The sequence below is a fragment of the Adelges cooleyi genome, unplaced genomic scaffold (assembly GCF_023614345.1).
Source record: "Adelges cooleyi isolate 19-005CV unplaced genomic scaffold, UGA_ACOO_1.1 ACOO_flye_CR_arks_rails_tigmint_CR_PRNA_117, whole genome shotgun sequence".
Taxonomy (NCBI): Eukaryota; Metazoa; Arthropoda; class Insecta; order Hemiptera; family Adelgidae; genus Adelges; species Adelges cooleyi.
Window position 1 is genome coordinate 88549 of NW_026095770.1, and position 18380 is coordinate 106928.

The 18380-nt window shown below is 32.7% G+C and overlaps 1 protein-coding gene across 1 annotated transcript; it reads right to left on the reverse strand.

Annotated features, from left to right (window-relative positions):
* Positions 1–10845: 10845 nt before the first annotated feature.
* LOC126847693 (NEDD4 family-interacting protein 2-like) lies at positions 10846–11598 on the reverse strand. Its single transcript, XM_050588072.1, has one exon. It carries the CDS (start codon positions 11596–11598, stop codon positions 10846–10848), a length of 753 nt encoding a protein of 250 aa, XP_050444029.1.
* Positions 11599–18380: the final 6782 nt, after the last annotated feature.

The window sequence follows — 18380 nt, forward strand, 5'->3', positions numbered from 1 at the left end:
CCAGTTATTGACGCGGTCGTATGTGGACGCAACTCACGGTTGGGGGTTAAGTAAAAAGTTCAACACGGGGTTGCGGCGTAAACACAATATATTTTCGACCACGCAATATTTAATGTTAAGATTTACAAAAACGCGGACGGATCCGGAATGATCGAGCTAGCGGGCATAGTCGTGGGGGTGTCGCTAGAAGTTAAGACGGAAAAAGGGCGTCGAATTAACTCTAGGCGATACGAGAGCGGACGGAATACGTTGGAAAAACGCGGCGTCCTATTAGTAATATGTATCACGGGCCGTGTCAAGTTTAGCAAATTAAACACCATGCATCTGAATAGTTAAATAAAACCCCTCAGCAACTCCATTAGTCTCAATACTTGTTGCTCCTTTTTTTCGAGTTTAAAAAACAAATGTTTAGGCACTTATGTTTTTTTGTGAGACGCGCTTTCATACGTTACACTGTATCGATATCGGATACCAACAAATACAACTTTTTTAATGTTGTAGCCAATTACGCTCGCCTAAAATAAATATTTGTATAAACAATATCGTTTTTATTTTAATTCCGCTTAGAAACATACTACTCCCGATAGTGCATCATATTTAGTACTATAACTTCTTTTTGACCACTGGGGGGCGTCTGCCACTACAGTGATTAAGAAAATTCCATCTTTATCCACATATCATATCATCATCATCGTTTTTTCGAAAGAGGTGAATCGTAATCATTTTTGTTTAATCTTTTTTTTGAAAGACTGTAAATTTTGTTGTTTGCCTTGAGGTTTAGCAAATGAAGTGATTTCCGAACTAGATACCTCAGGTTCCTCAGAAAAACCACCGATTTCTGGTTCTGTATCACTTGCATATTCTATGTCTGGCGAGGCGGTGCTTAATTCACTTGGAGCACATTCATTTTGGTAATGTGTGGGAGGCAAATTTCCTCAGCTCGTCCTTGGTATCATGATGTCCTTAAGAAACATCATAGTGTTGAAAAAAGGCCAGTTAACCATTTCAGGCGCTCCTTGACCGCTCTTGGTTTCATGATTAGCTTTTAGTTTCCTTCTAAACGTGTCGCTGAGGTTTTCCCACGTTTGACGAACCTGTTCACCTAAAATAGAGAACATATATACAACTAATTGAAAGCATGAAAAACTAGTGTTTAATCGAAGAATTTTTTTTAAATTAAATATTATATTTTTTTAAAACTAAAAAACTAGTGCTTTTTTTCTTAAAAATCCGTAAATAACTGATAAGAGACTACCATTCTGTTAATTAAAAAAAAAAGCTTTGGTTAAGCTCTAATTTAATTTAAACTAATGTTTTTTTTTTTGGTAATCGATTTTAGATGAACCAGAAATTATTAACATTTGAGATTGGACAACAATCTTTTTTGTGCTGTACCAACGTCCTACGTATGGGCATTTATGATTGTATTAATAATCACGTATGAAGTATTTATTTATTTATTATGAATATACGGGCTGAGCCCTTTTAGTACAATGAACGAAATAATAACAGGAGTACAGCAAAAACATAAAACGAGAATTAAAATATTAGCTAGAACAAAAAATATAAATAAAATAAAATAAGGTATTATATAACAATCTACAATTTACAAATTAAAACTAAGGAAGATATTGAAAATAAGAAAGGAGGGGTCCGTATTGGCATTAGACATCATACGTCTCATAGGCTCATTTAATAAGTAGTTGGTGGTACATAATAGAATATGAAAATTTGGTGTGGAACGAGAGGTGCGTTGTGGAACTTTAAAATGTATACAGGACAGTTATGTTGGAGAATCTACTTTACCAGCTAACAGTTCTTCAGGAAATTAGCACCCATAATTTGCCTGCGCTCCGCTAATGAGGCTAAACCAAGTTGATTGGCCACGGGAGTGTAGTCGTGAGGTGCACAATTGATACCCAAAAAGTAGCTGGTGAATCTAAGGAACCTACGCTGTACCCTTTCAACCTGGCAAGCATTTTCGGCAGTATGGGGATCCCATATTATGGCACCATATTCCAGTATTGATCGGACTAAAGAGCAGTATAAAACTTTCATCGAAGAACTTAGCTTAAAGTCCTTTGACATCCTCATTATAATGTCCAAAACTCTTAGAGTTTTACAACAAACCATCTCAATATGGAGACCAGGGTCAAGTTTACTGGAAAGCTTGAAACCAAGATCCATCACGAATCCATTGCAACGTGAAATTTTTGAACCACGGAGATGATAAGAGAACAAAATAGGGGAGCGGATCCTATTGAATGTCATGGCTTTACATTTAGCCAAGTTCATAGATAAACCTAATCTATCGAAAAAAGCAATAAAACTGTTTAAATCACTCTGAAGTTTTTGACTATCTTCTATAGAGTCTATTTTCATGTAAAGTTTAATGTCATCAGCAAAGCAAAGAAAACTACAGTGATGCAGCGCTAAGTATGAACACAACGGAAATACACGGATTTTCCTGTAACAACATTGCAATCATTATCGCTTGTTATATAATATGATAAACTGCATAATATGAAATAATACTTGTGAATAGATAAAATTGAAAATAATTTTAAAATAGGGCAATTAAAAAATGCAGTTTTCTGAATTTCACTACCATAGACACATGTAGGTAATCTTTTTCAAAACCAATTACCTACATAAATTTAATAATTTGATTTTAAGTAATTAAAGTGGGGTACGAAAGTTTGATCAAAATTCGGCTTTTGCGTGTATATAGGTACTTAATAACAATAATACGATTCAACGTGCCACGTAGCCACGTGCTCAACAACATATTTTTACATTACATTTTTAACTGTTTGTTGTTTGAATTGTTTTGCAATTGACTCCCCACAGCTCAGATTTAACGTCCCGGTTGTGGTAAGCTTTGTCCCGCTGGTCCCACAGTCGAGGCTCATCCCTCACGAGCTGTATTAACAACTCTTTGTCTATTTTTCCAGCCATTTTCTCTTTTCTTTTCACTTTTTCTTTCACGATGAAAGACGATGGGTGACCTCGGGCTTGATTGGGTCGTTCGTCGGCTGTTCCTGTGCGAGCAGCTCCCTGGATGCCCGGCGCTACCATGGTCCGGTTTCACCAGTCGAAACACCAGTCGGAAGGTAGATAACGTCCTCGGCTTCTGGGTTTAAGCTTTCTTCTCCTGCTTTGCCTGGCGGTATGCTCGGAGACGGAGAGCCGACTTGCGTTTCGCCGAAGGGGTCCTTGGTTTCTTCGGGGTAGTCCCCTTTGCCCGGGGAGGTCTCGCTGCATCGCCAACACTTGGTCCGCTAGACCTTGCAGGAGGTTTTGGTCCTCGCTCGGCTGTCTGCTGTTGGCCATGATGCGCTGAAAACATTGCGAAAGGGGAGACTCCAAAGACTTAATTCTCTTAAGGGCGTCTTCCATTTTCTCCGTCATGTAGAGCACGAGATTGTTGATCCGGGGTCGTGTGTTCGAGCTTGAACTCACGGCCTGAAGGTCGTGAAGCATTGGCCTTTCTTGTTTGAGCAAGCATTTTTTTTTTTTTGCTTCCAAAATACACTTGTAGAAATGATAAATATGATCTTAATTTTTTCTAGCTGATAGTCGAATATTAATGTATTGTTGTTTTGTTAAATTGTTGTCCAAAAAAAAAAAAATGCTGGCGCTTCGTCATTAAAGTATATGGAACGATTACTTCCGATAATGAAGCATTATATGCTGTTTTAATTTTTAAGCCTCTATTAGGTGATTTTATGGACTCTTAAAGTAAACAAGCTGCACTTCTGTTTTCAGACATGTGTTTTTTGTGTAGCATGTATAATTTTAGATGGAGAAAATGCATTAGTTATTTATTGAATAATAAAGTTATTTATCACTTTTAGAGTTAGCACCAACTATCATCAAAACTATTTTAGGTCTCCAAAATTGTTTTCGCTTTCTTCTATAGGTAAAGTAAATTTAGTTTCAAGCCATTCGCCAATAGCATGAATAATTCTAACATAAGTAGCTTTTACACCAAAGTCTTTGTAAAACTAAAGTAAACTTTAAAATTGATTGGTTGAAACTAACTTAGTGTATCGCGGTTCCCATTTTTCATTATCATACCGTGCCCTCAAAATTTCAAATAAATAGTTGATGAGGTCGTGATGAAGAAAGGAGTTGGTTTTAATTAAAGTAAAAGTAGTTAAGTATCACGGTTGATCTTTATTATTTCACATAAAATGTACAAAAACAGTATATCGCTTGAAATAGAGCGATGTGTCCGTCAAACGGGAAGTAAAAGTCATCGAGCGTGCGACGGCTGCTCCCTTAAAACTAACCATGTTGGGTTCTATCACTGAACAGCCTACCTCCTCATACAACATCACCGTTTTTATTTTATATTATTACTTTTCTCTGTATATATAACAATGTTACTATTTGCTTATTATACCTTGCAGCATAGATTGTAAATATTCTTTAATAAATAAAAAATGTTTTTTTTAATGAGTTTTCTATAAAAAGATGACAATTTAAAAACAAAACTAACCATTATACTTTGTTTGTTTAAAATTATAGTAGATTTATATTAATACATTATATAAGTGTATTACAAAATTGAAAATGATTTTAATGAGACGGAGTGAAGATAACTATGTGCCTGTCTATTTTCATATAATTTAAAATGTGCATACTATTCAAATCATACTATAAATTGATGCTATTAATAATTTTGTGGGTTTTTAATTTAGCACGCTCCTACTTGTTATTTTAAACTGCATTTTCTATCCTAAAATATCCTTTCAAGTGCTTAAACTTTATTCGACGTAAATAGCTAAAATGTTTTACTGTAGTATAAATTATTTATTAAATATCTTAAAAAAAAAGAATAAAATATATTACAAGTGATTGACGTCAAAAATAAAGAACTACTGCACTAAATTACTATCAGTATAATTAATTAAAAGACACATAAAATAATATTTAAAAAAATAGGTACACGTATAAAGAATGAATAAAAATAAAATTTCACATTCGTTAATTATAAAGAAAATAATGACGTTTATTTAGAAATTTAAACTTGTTTAAATAATAAATTAAATGATTACAAAAACTTTTTTTAACATTTTAGTGATGGATATAAAAAATTCACGAAGCATAATGAATAATTTATTTTATTATTTTGTTTTAATGATATACTGATTGTGATACTGATATATATATGATTGTGTGATATACACAATATTAATTTTCCTTATGACTACCTATAGTTATCGTGTATATTTTAAAAATATATTAAATTTAAAATAAAAGGCAATAATCACAATTACCTAAATTATAACGAAAAAAATATTCTTACTCTATATTTATTTATTTATTTATTTACTATAAAAAATAGTTTACGCCCGTAGGGCAATAGAGTACAGGATAATATTTTTTTTAAATTAATTATAAATAATTACAATAACACTAATTAAAAAATTATACAAAAATAATTAAACGACATTATTAAGAATCATTTTTAACCTGGCTAAAGGAATCGTAAATAAATCCAAGTTGTAATCATGTATTGCTTTATTAGAAGCCATTAACATGCGATTTACCGGAGAATAATAACTATAGTTCTGTTTGTAGGAAGATATATGAAATAGTTGGTTTGAGCGTAAGGAAAAGGGAGGAGCATTAAGAGAAACAATATTTAATATTTCAGGACAGTCTATAGTATTATTAATTAGACCATGAATCCAACAAACATCTACAATAAATCGACGATGAGCTAGACTAGTCAGTCTAATATTAGATTCAATAACTTTTAGATCTGTCCCGACTTTGCCTGTTTTATATGCTATCATTCTTAAAAAGCGTCGTTGGAAGCTTTCAATTTTGTCAGATAACCCTGATTGATATAGAGACCAAATGACAGAACCGTATTCTACTAAAGACCGCACAAGAGCACAATATAGTACTTTAAGGCAGACTGGGTCAGAAAATTCCCAACAATTACGTTTAAGGAACCCAAAAGTTCTTAAAGCTTTATTACACACTACAGTTATGTGTTCTTTGAAAGACAGATCATAAGAAAGCGTAACCCCGAGTATATATAAACATAATGAAATAAAAAAAATTGTATTCAAATAAAAAAGATTCTTACATAAGTATTGAATGAAAAATAAATTTGTCTCTTTTAAAAACGTCAATAATCGAATAATTCAAAAACTAATTCACTAACTTATTTGAATCAACCTCATAAACTGTGTTTTAATTATTTAAGATAAATACCTATAATTTATTTATAACTTTTCACAAAATGCATTATCTAAAAAAACTTTAAAATTATCGTACACTTTTTATTATATTTAAATTGAAAAGGAAAGAAGGTAACTCTTTTAAAAGTATAATAATTGAAACTTCAAAAGATTTACACACAATAAAATGTAATGTCCGTTAAAAATAAAGTTACAGCATAAAAACGATATCAAACGCGAACATACACCCCTCGTATAACGATCATATACGAGAGGGACCATTCCCTGGGCCAAGCCCAAGAGAGTGTCTCCCGACACAACAATTTGTGCGGCTTTAAATAATAGAAATAAAAATATAATTTTCGCTGTATAAACAATTTGGCCTAGGTATATTGCTTAGTTTCATAATTATACATTCCTCTCTCCTACTACAATAATATATGAACAATTATTTATTTTAATAATTATATCCATCATTTCTAAGTGTTCCAAAATCGTATTGTTTGCTTCTTATCTTTCGGTTTAGTGTTTTCAATAAAGAAAAATCATTACATGAAATATTTCAACCTGTATATATAATAGCTGGTTTTTTAATTCCACCAAGCTCAATATTTTTTACCATTCCCTTTATTTTCTTGCATCCTCTGTCTCCCATTTACTCTGTGATTCCCTATAAGTATTATAAATTACATTATTTCTATACCATATTTTTACAATACTAACTAGTTCTACCTTATCTCTATTTACACTATCAATAAAATCTTTCTTTTCGTAATAGTTTATATCTGTCCAAGTTAGACATTCCACTTTATTCCAACTTGGGCCTTCTACGTTTTTTGAAATGTGCATAATGACCCCTTGAATGACACCGATTTCAGATAACACTTATCACAGATAATCCCCTCCTTTTTTTTTTTTAATTTCTCTGGAGTCCTTCTTGGGTTTATTGGGCCCCTAAGACCATCCCGTCTTACAACCAAGATTCCATCCTTCTCTCTCTCCAACGTTAGATTTTTCCAATTGGAACCACCTCACATCTGTTTAACATCCTTTTTTATAACATCTTCCCAGCGCATTCTTGGTCTTCCCAAAAGTCTTTTACCTACAGAATTTTGTTCAATCACTGCACGTAGTAGCGGATTTTGGTTCCTCCAAGCATGGACAGCCCACCGTAGTCTTTTTCTTCTGATAACCTTCAATATATCCGAACCACTAAATAATGTTGCCAGCTCCCCAGTTATTTCGTCCTTGACTGGGCCATACATTTTCCGCAACACTTTTCTTTTAAAGACAATGAATCCGTTTTCAAGTGGCCATGTTTCTGATCCATACAATATAACCGGTCGTATCAGTGACGTATATAATTGCTCATTCATTCTACGCGATATTGCTCGAGAAATTAGTACCTTAGTAAGTCCAGAGTAACATTTATTCCCAACTTGAATTCTCACTGCTACCTCGTTTGCTACATTATTTTTTCAGTCAAAATAGTACCGAGGTATTTGAACTGTTCAACCCTTTTAAATTCATAGTGATCTATCTTTATGGACTGACAAAAAGGTAGCCCTTGTCTACTCAAAAACATATACTCCGTTTTTTCTTCATTTACGTATAGCCCTACTTTTGATGCTGCTTTATACAGTCTACTGAATAATATCTTCAACCTATTTTTACCATTCCCTTTATTTTTTTGCATCCTCTGTCTCCCATTTACTCTGCGACTACCTATAAGTATTATTAATTACATTATTTCTATACCATATTTTTACAAAACTAACTAGTTCTACCTTATCTCTATTTACACTATCAATAAAATCTTTTTTTTCATAATAGTTTATATCTGTTCAAGTTAGACATCCGACTTTATTCCAACTCGGGCCTTCTACGTTTTTTGAAATAGTACATAATGACCCGATTTCAGATAACACTTATCACAGATAATCCCCCTTTTTTTAAAATTTCTCTGGAGTTCTAGATCTTGTAAACCTATCTGTACTATTTTCGCTGCTATACCTTTGATTTTTATAACCTCTATCGTAACTTTTGTCTCTATAGTAATTTCTATTACTAGATTTTCTTTATAATCTCTGTCTCTTGAGAACGATCTATCCCTTCTCTGTCTCTCGGAAATCACCTATTTCAATATGATCTATCCCTTCTGCTTCTATCTGAATCTGAATCATACTTCCTGGGAAAAGGATTTTTACTTCTTATTGATTTGCCTTTCTCTTTGTTTATTTAATTGTGTCACTTGTCTATTTATTATATCTGTATATTCATTTAAATCAGGCCCACGACTTTTTGTTCTAACTGCATTAATTCAAATTTTTTTAAATTATCTTTTAATTTCTCGTAAAAAAAAAATACAAGAAAAATATAGTTGTGCTTGTTTCTACTGACCAATGTATAAAAAAATTGAAATAATAAGAAATTATGACCAAATAAACAAAATATTTGTTTTTATAAAAAACTTAATTTTTATTTTACCGTTGATCTTATTCCTTTTTTTCTTCGTCTGAATACTAGAAGTCATTGTTTTCTGCATTCCGCCTTTTTATGAGAAATTAAATAGTTGACCATTTTCGGAAAGTGCGACAAATTCAGCGTGTGGTTCACTTTCTTGACGGGTTTTTTACTCTTGTCGTCGTACTTGACTTTGGGCGACACTTTGTTTATCTCGATCACGAATTTATCGATGACAACGTCGGTTGTGTATATTTTCTCGTTGTCCGTACTAATCATGCAGAATATGATCTTTGCCAGTTTCCTGGATATCCTATAGAACTTGTTCGCCGCCATCGTTTTGTCTATTTCAATATATTGAGACGATTTAGACGGTTCTGACACCGATCTGGCCACCATGGTTAAAGCGCATTCCATAAACGCTTCGACAACTCGGTTGATGTCATTAATGAGGATATCGCGTTCGATCATTTTAAAAGTGATGACTTGATCGTTCAAATTTGCGGCTTCCTTGTTTTTGTTGCACGACTGCGATTTCGAATGTTGTTTTCTGTTTTCTGTCAAAAACAAACGCATTCTCTCTACGGCTAACGCTTGAGTTTCAAGTATGTCATCTTCATTTGACGGCCTGGTGTCTAAGTGTCCGTATTTGAGGTCGTCCCGGAGCAATTCCAAAACGATCAACGACACTTCTTCTTTTTTCTTCGACACTAGAAGTTCCTCCGGTATTAGATTGATCGAGTTCAAGTGTTGCAACCGGTCGACCGTTTTTTGAGCGCCAATTGCAATTTTATGAGCTAGTCTCCTTTTTGTGAATTCGAAGACGCCTCTTTCGATCAAGCTGCTGACTATGTACTGAACGTTATGTTTTGTGTCTGCTTCTTGTTCGATAATACATTTGGTCAGCTGTATGATATCCGCCGCGTTAGCTCTCGGACCCGCCAAAGATTTAGCTTTTTTTATTAAATCCAACACCTCGTTGTCTTCCAATTTGAAGTTTATGCCGTTAAACATAACTTGTTGTATAATGGAAGTTTTGTTTTGCAGTTTATATTCGTCTTCGGCGTTTGAATTACTCTTGTCGTAGGCACCCTTCAAATTTCTGTAATGCATATTGATCGACGAATCCGACTGAGTTTGTATTTTTTCCGAGCTTTTTATACACATAGTCAGTTTGTCCCACAGAAGTTGAGTTTTCTCCAGAAATTGTGCACCTTCTTTGCAAGACTTGAAGTTAGCCCGTAACGCGTCCACGCGTTCCATTAACACGGATGCCGTCGCCATTTCGTTGGACGGTTCAGGTATCGGCTTGGTTTGCCTAGCGTACGGGCATTGACCAACAGCTTCTTCGTCGATGGAATGTTCCATCGACGGGTGGCTTTCTTCTTCTGAGTCGTTTTGGCTGTCGCTGTTTTTATCGTTTTTGCTGGCCGCCAAACATTCGCCCAACAATCGTTCGTTAACGTCTTTTGTAATGTTTTGACTGTTCACTAATTTCTTGTAGCGGTTAACGTTTTTTGCCATCTTTTCCATTTTGTCCGCAGTCGTCATATTCGCTTTACACGCCTTTAGTCTAGCGTTTCTGTCGTCCATCGTTTTGATCAGGTTCAGTCGCCAGTAGTATTTGGCGGACTTGGCTTTCTCTATCCGGTCTTGGACTATTTCCTGTCGAGCCCGATTTAACGCCATTTTCTCGACGTTTCGCTTGGCCTGCAGGTTTGCCAAATTGGCGGCACGTCGATGTTTCGTTGCCAACCTCTCAACCAAACGTGTCCTCTTGTCTTCCGTAGTCTGCGCTAGTACAGATCTTATGTTCTCCACTTTGCGGTTGTCTAACGTCTCCACGTCTTTTAGCGTCCATTTTGGCACGTTGGTCGATGCCTTGTCAACCGCGGTTTTACTATTGACCTCGGCCGTGTCTATCATGTTTTGAAACAAGTACAACAATAAAAAATAAAAATAAATGCATTTACAATTTAGAATATAGAAATTAATAAAAAAAAAAAACCACGTTATACTTCTAGGCAACTATTATTATTTTTAACCAGTCGAATAAAATTTGCCTTGGGGTAAGCTATAATAATGATATCGTATTTTTTCAGATTTATATAAAACTAAACGAAAATCAATAGTCCAATAATGTTTGAAACGTTTCAATGTAGTGCGTGTTTCAGATTACTACTCAATGCGAATATAACAAGCGCTCCCGGTCGAGTTCACTAAATAATCGCCAATACCGTTTGATTTTCTTGTACTGTATGAGAAAGCGAATACTGACTACCAGGCCGAGTGACCATAATAACCAGCACATCCACGTGATTGTCCGGTTCTTCGTACCCGCTAACTCGTTGTTAATATTCACTATTATTGTCCATTTGGCCAACGCCAGACCGAATCCTGTGAACGCTCCGTAACGAACAGCGACAGTTTGACCAAGGCACATTGCTAGCAGGAAACCAACCCAATCGAAAATCAATGTCATCATAAATGCTGTCAGATACATATAGTCCGTGCCGAGTAAATTAGTGTCATTTTCACAAGGGTTTGGAGCGGTAACAGTGGTTAAAACAGTCAATGTTTGTGCTGGTGTCTCCTGTAAATTCGCTCCAATAGTAGGTGGTTTAATGATTCTTTCTGGAAATCTTGGAGACATCTTCTCACCTCCCAAAAGTTTTTCTATTTGAACTTCTTCATACGTAGGCAACTTAGCAAAAACTAAATTGCAGTTTTCACAAGGTGGCGGAGCTGATAAATCTAATATGGGTGGTTGCACGTCATAACGTGGTGTTGATGTTAATGGATACATAGGAATTGGGTGAACGTTATTGATGTTGAGATTTTCTTGTAAATTGGACGGTGTGTTAGTGTTGTTAGTTGAAACATTACTACACACATAAGGGGGGATGTCCATATGAAATTCTGGTTGATGACTCATAGCTGTGAAGTACAAATTCTTTTTCTGCAAATGTAATTATTTAAAGTTCACTAGAAATCGTCGGTTTCGTAAAAAAAGAAATACAATTCATAAAACCGAAACTCTTGATCGATAAAATTTAACTATTTGTAATTTGGTATAGCGTTACCATAGCAACTATTACTTAGAAATTTAGAAGTAAACATATCAGGACCTGAAGTCTTGGAAGGAGGGAAAAATTGTACAAAAATACTAGTTTGGTTTAATATAAGTTTATTCATCAAACGTTTATTTCCAACTCATTAAAACTACCTCATTTCGAACACTTTCAAAATACCATGCTGTGTACCTAATATAAAACAAAAATTGGACGTTAAAAGTATCTTGAATGATATTTGATGATAGTGTTATAATTACAGAATTACATTAGATCATGAATGTTTCTACTTCTACTCTTCTCCCCTAACTTTCTTTTTCTTCTCCGTCCCTCCGTCACAAAATACCACACAGATTTTCGACAAACCCTTAGCCATAAAACTAATTCATGACAATTATACATATATAACGTAAATGTACTCTATGAGAAGAACGGGATAGCCAGTATATAAAATACCTAGATATATATTAATTTTATTGAGTATATTCTCCTAAGAAATCGGTACGCTATATTTCTGGTGACGATATAAATTCGTAAACGCCGTGGTTTCCGTCAGCGCTGTTTAGGATGCTGTGATAATCTGAAAAATAAATTAACTACCAAAAAAAGAGTCCTAATTACTAAACTAATAATTACAAATCACAATTTAATCTTCAAATTAAAATTTTGCAAAAAATTGACTATAATTGTCTATTGACCTAACTTATTAATAAATAGAGGATATAACGTCCTCTTAACACTGGTATCTAAAGTAGAAAAAAAACTTTTTTAAAAACATGATTTTCTAAAAAAAAAAAGTAAAAAGTGAACTAAAAAGTAAAAAGTAATTTTATTACAAGAACAATTTAACAATCCATTGTAGCATATTTTATTTAAAATGTCAATTACTTTGAAAACAACCGAAAATTAACTTCTTTTGTAATTTAAATTTAGTTTAATATTTGTGTGTGACACATAAATTTCATAATACTTAACTCAATGAATTTGGACTTTGTAAATAAAATCACTCGAACATTGCAAAGTCATTGCTGTTAAAACAATTTGCACGGTCCACGGTATAAAAGTACAAAAACAAACTTGTTAGAGTATAACATGTCCATGCAATATTATTACGTTTAATATTATTTATGATGTTGAATTTTGTTGCGGTAATTTGTCTTGTAAAATTAATATACGTTCGAAATCAACAATATCCCAAGTTAATGCTAGGTCAACAGTTGGGTAAATATTGGATTATAAATTATCACTTTTTGGTTTGAAGTATACCAATAATTGTGTATCAGTGTATTAGTAAGCTAAATTAGAGTATATTTTGAAAAAAATACTTTTCGTCGGCCAACTACAAAGTTGCAAGTTTTCAAGTTAAAAAATTTATTCATTTAGCTACAGAGATTACAAGGTCCCGATTTTTTCAAAATCCAATCATTAATCAGAAAATAGCACTAATATCTAAATTTTTAGAATTGGCGACACGATTACTGTTATATGGTAAATATTTATATATTGAATAGTATAATTGTCTTCCAAATTTTGTAATAATATATTTATCAGTCTGTTACTCGATCACCATCAATGATCCTAGGTCTTCTTTTACTGGAGGCTCTCCTTCATTCGTAATCTTCTCCAGTATCATCTTGTACGTATTAGGTATGACGACTAATATTGTATGCCCGATAGATATGATGAAATCGTTCCACAATGTACGAGGTGTATTTTTAGATATCATCTAAAAGAGAACGGTTGATGGGTTGTGAATGTCTTGTGCATTTTAAAACAACTAGTGACATTTATCGTAAGTTAGTTAACATTCAGCCTAATCAATTTATTACCTACTACGTAACGTTGTTTGTGGAAACCTAATGAAAAACCAATACTTATACAGTTTCTCGTCGGAGCTACATTTTTTTTATAGCTAGGCCAAAAATGTATTGAAGTATTTATCGTTTTTAAATTAAAAATATAATAGCATTCCGCATTACTTTTTATAAAACTACATAAGAACATTTCGGTTTGAAACATTGATCTTCATTTAATTTTAAACTTCAGAAATTATGTTAATCAGATTATTTGAACTTTGATCTCTACATCCCACAGCAGTTAGTTTTGAAAAAATAGTAATAAGATTTTTACTATTTAATTCATCGTATTGTTCGAAAAATTAAAATAATTTAGTCTCAGCAACGAAATTTTAACTATTTGCTTCGATCAACTTAATTCATGTGATTAGATTACAAAATCAGTCTGTAGAAAAAAAAAGTATTATAAGTATAAACTTTTAAAATGTTTTTCAAACTTTTGATTTTCATAGGCTCTATCTGTTTAATTTTAAAATTTTAAAAAATAAATCCCTAGAATCTCTTAGAAAAGATAAAAACCCCAATTTCCAAAAATGTCCCCCTCCGGACTAAAATTGTATAAATTTGTGTTGTGATTTAGTCATTGAAATCTTTAAGAATAATTGTATCATAGACCTTAACCTATAAATTGCTAAATTGTCTGCATCTTACAGTGTTACAAAAAAATATGAATTAAGTAGACAAATCTGTTATATACTTCTTTATGACCATCCGGGTAAAAGAAATCTTTGTACATCTTGGTAATTTTTTCTTGAATTTTGGTGGTGTCCTCGTCGAACGCACCGGACTTCTTAACGCCATAAATGATTGAACACATGCCTATCGATTTTAGAACTAATAAACGGACGTTGATCTTATAGGCTTTTAAAACGTCAAGTTTAACAGCGTGATTGACGGGTGGTTTGCAAATATTGATCTTCGACCCATATTGAATGGGAGGTGCCGGAGAACAATAATGTCGATTGGCTTGTGGCCATCTTGAATTTAAACTCTCATAAATGGGCCTTTTTGTGGGTATTGCTCGAAGTTGTTTTGCGTAGTTCTGAGAAAACAATTTTAGTACACCGTACTTTGTGTTCATACTTGCTGAAGAACTTGAAAATTATAAAAAAACAAATTTATAATTATTTATATTGTGTTACATTAGTACCTAATTTAGAATAAAAAATTTTAACTAACGTATTGTTTTTAATTGTGCTGATAGAATTTCAAGTGTTAATATTCAATACGCAAATTCATTGACAATAATCAGAAATTAAACCATAGTTTCTATGGAAATTTTACATCAATAAAATATTAAATTTTGTATTTATCTTGTATTTTAAGTTTCAATCTTATCTGGGTAGAAGGGTAACGTATTATTTTTAATAAATTCCTCCCCTTTTTGTACTCTGCGTGACGAAGAAGTCCTCGGTTACTTCTCTCACTAACTCCTCGTTTGTCCTTCAACAAAAGTGTTCTTTTTTACTTATTAGTTACTCACGATATTTTATCTCCTTCTGAATCTATTCTTAATTTTCGTTCTGTACCTTTAATTTATTCTCTATCACCCAATCTGTCAATGTTACGGCATTTAATGCTTCATGCGTCAAACGTTCAATATCCACCATTTTGAATGTGCTGTTATTTTTTGCCACTTGACTTTTCACTTGAGCCCAAATTAGCTCAATTGGGTTATACTGACAATGGTAAGGTGGCAGTCGGATTACTTCATGCCCTTTCTCCAATGCGATTTCATCAAGTTCATATTTCCTTTCACCTGGAATTATGGCCTTAACTTATTGATGAAGTTTCGGTAATGTCTCATGGGGATGAAATTGAATTTTTTTTTCCGTCAACCATTTTTGGATATCAGCTTTTCTCCAATTATTTCTTGGAAGATTTTCGACAAGGGTAGAGTGGTATAACGCGTTATCCATTACTATAACCGGCGGCTCTTCAAGATTATTAAGCAATTGAATGAACCACTCTTTAAATACCTAGGCATTCATTTGATCATGGTAATCAGTGGAATTTCCGGTGTTGCTTCTAAATACTAACTTTGTCCCTTCTATAAATGTAGGTGTAATGTACCATAATAAACTTTAATCCGATTGAAATGTGGTTTGGCGCATTTTGTTCCTTAACTTACTGACTTTTGAATGAACTTAAAAGTGTATTAATTATGATTACCAAATTAATAATAAATATAGTTTTTTTGAAATTTTTATATAAATACTAGGTATTTTCGTTAAAATGATCCTGAATTTTTAATTTAATTTTAGGTTCATGCATGCGTATGAATATATTTTAACAGAAAAATTTTAAAACTTTTATTTTAGATAATTAGGGTAACCTGTATACTGCGCACGGCGCAAAACCGGAAAGCCAGATCCAAACAGCTGCAACGCCGCCATTTTTAATTTGTTCGATATAAAACTTTTTTGTAAAATACTGAATTGACAATTTCATGATGTAAAAAAAAATCTGAAAAAAACGGCTGTTTACACGACCTGCTCCCCCTTAAATTTAATCACTACATTTATTTACAGCTGAATTTTTTTTCCGTTAATTTAGACTAGGTATATGTATAATAAGTTTAATTTATTTTGCTTTTCTGAGTTCATATGATTTGTACGAGTCAAGTTGAATTTCACATAAAAAACATAGTTCATACTGATTACTTTAATAATTATGTTACTAATTACGGAATACGGCGTGCATACAAATGTTTATAAAAGTAAAATACAGTAGTTGACCCCTCAACTTTAGTCCTGTACTTGAAATGCAAAAAGGATACATTTGATGTATGTATATTTGTATATAATTAGCACTTTACAGTACTATAACCTAGTAATAATTCCAATTTCTACAATCAATTTGAAAATTCATTTTTTATTACTTCTTTGTATATAAACTAAAAAAAAAAATACATATAACTCAATGTTAAACATTTCCAAAACAAAATATACTATTTGACTAGAAAGCAGATTGCACAAATGTTCAAATATAAATTAATAATATTTAAATATATCGGTCAAAAAAATAATTTGATCGAACTACATTATATTCTCCAATAATTCAGGTATCATTGTAGTCGCTGATAATTTACTATAAATTTGACACCGGAAAATAATCACTCAACTGTAATCTATAAAATACACAGTTTATATTATTGGTTTTAAGTATACTGTGTATGAATGTACCTACCTGAATCGTTAGCAATGCTTAAGTGACCATTGCGCATGCATACATTAGTGGAAATTTTTTATGGAGCTCTATCCATATATACATTATTTTTTTTTACTATGAAGTTTATAATATAAGTAGAAAGTCAAAATTTAAATTTCGGTTTCAATTAATAACCGAACCGACTGTTCATTGTCATCATTGGAACCAACGCGTTTAGTTGAATCCATTCGTAATTTTAAATCCAAATCATCTTCACTATTATCCATTTCAATAGTGGTTTGAGTTTTATTAAACTCAATTCAGTCCTATTTACCAGAGATGATAAGGTTAATAAATTATTTTTGGTCCTGTTTCTCATATCGTGATTCAGCAAAACAGTTACTCGCGTGTCTGAAAATATTGCTAGTAAAAAGCAATCAGTCAAATAAACGTTCTTGTCTTGTCTCCATCCCTTTTTACTACACTGTTTGATATTGAAGTATCTAAAATTGTATAGGCTTCCAAAATTACAGTTTTTAAATGTCATAAAATGTAGTATTTATACGTACTCAGTTTCCTTGTTAGTATAATGCATTTTTTCCACTCTAGTAAGCAATCATCAGGGTACAGTTCTTTATATTGTAGCAAACAGCTAGTTTTCTTACCTGGTTCTAATGATAATTTAAGATCGTTTATACTACCCCCGAAACTTTTTCAAAGTTCATTTCTTTTTTGTGTGTACAAAATACCTGACAAAAATGTTGACACTTTGAAATGTGGCCCAGCATATCATAGGTTAATCCCCATCTTGTCACACAGTCAAGCATGGGTCATATAGTTTTAGTTTTAATTTAAGCTGTTTATGTCTTGGCTTTCTTAACTCTTTAACTAGTTCTCTTGCTTTGGTTAACACTGATTGTATAATTTTTAATTGATACACATAACTGAACATTATGGATAACTTAATCAACCTTCAAACCTAATTCTCCCCAAAGCATTGATTGAACTAGCTTTTTTTTTCTACAATACCGATCTTTTGCTCAGTAGTGGCCCTTTTAGTTGTAGGTGCCGATTCTAATTTATATGAAACATATAGTTCGCATTCTAAAATTGTTATCAATGTATACTAGATAATCCATAGTTAAAATTATTTTCATTAACTTGAAAATTATGCATCTGATCTAAATTATTCCTATTCTTGGGATTACATTTACATATAAAACATATCTGACTCGGTGATTCAGTTAAAGTATTTATTATTTTACCATCAACCATTGTCATAAGCAGGGCATAACTTACACTAATAACAAAGTTATTGGTATTTAAATCTAAAGATTTTAATTCAATAATTTATTTTTCTATTTTTCTAACTTCATCTCGGGTAACCTCTGATGTTTCTTTTCATATATAATTTTTTTAGGCCTGCAATATCGGGTTGATAAAGGGCTTGGATTTTCCTATATAATTTCTTTTTCATTTGTATTCTTACAATGTACTACAAGGCGCAGAGGAACTAATGAAAATAAAAACACTTGAACCTGTCAAATTTGTTTCGTATTCAGTATCACAATCGTCTGCTACCATATTTTTTAATTTTTGATGATACTCCATATGTCCAGAACTACTATCGCATCCCCATT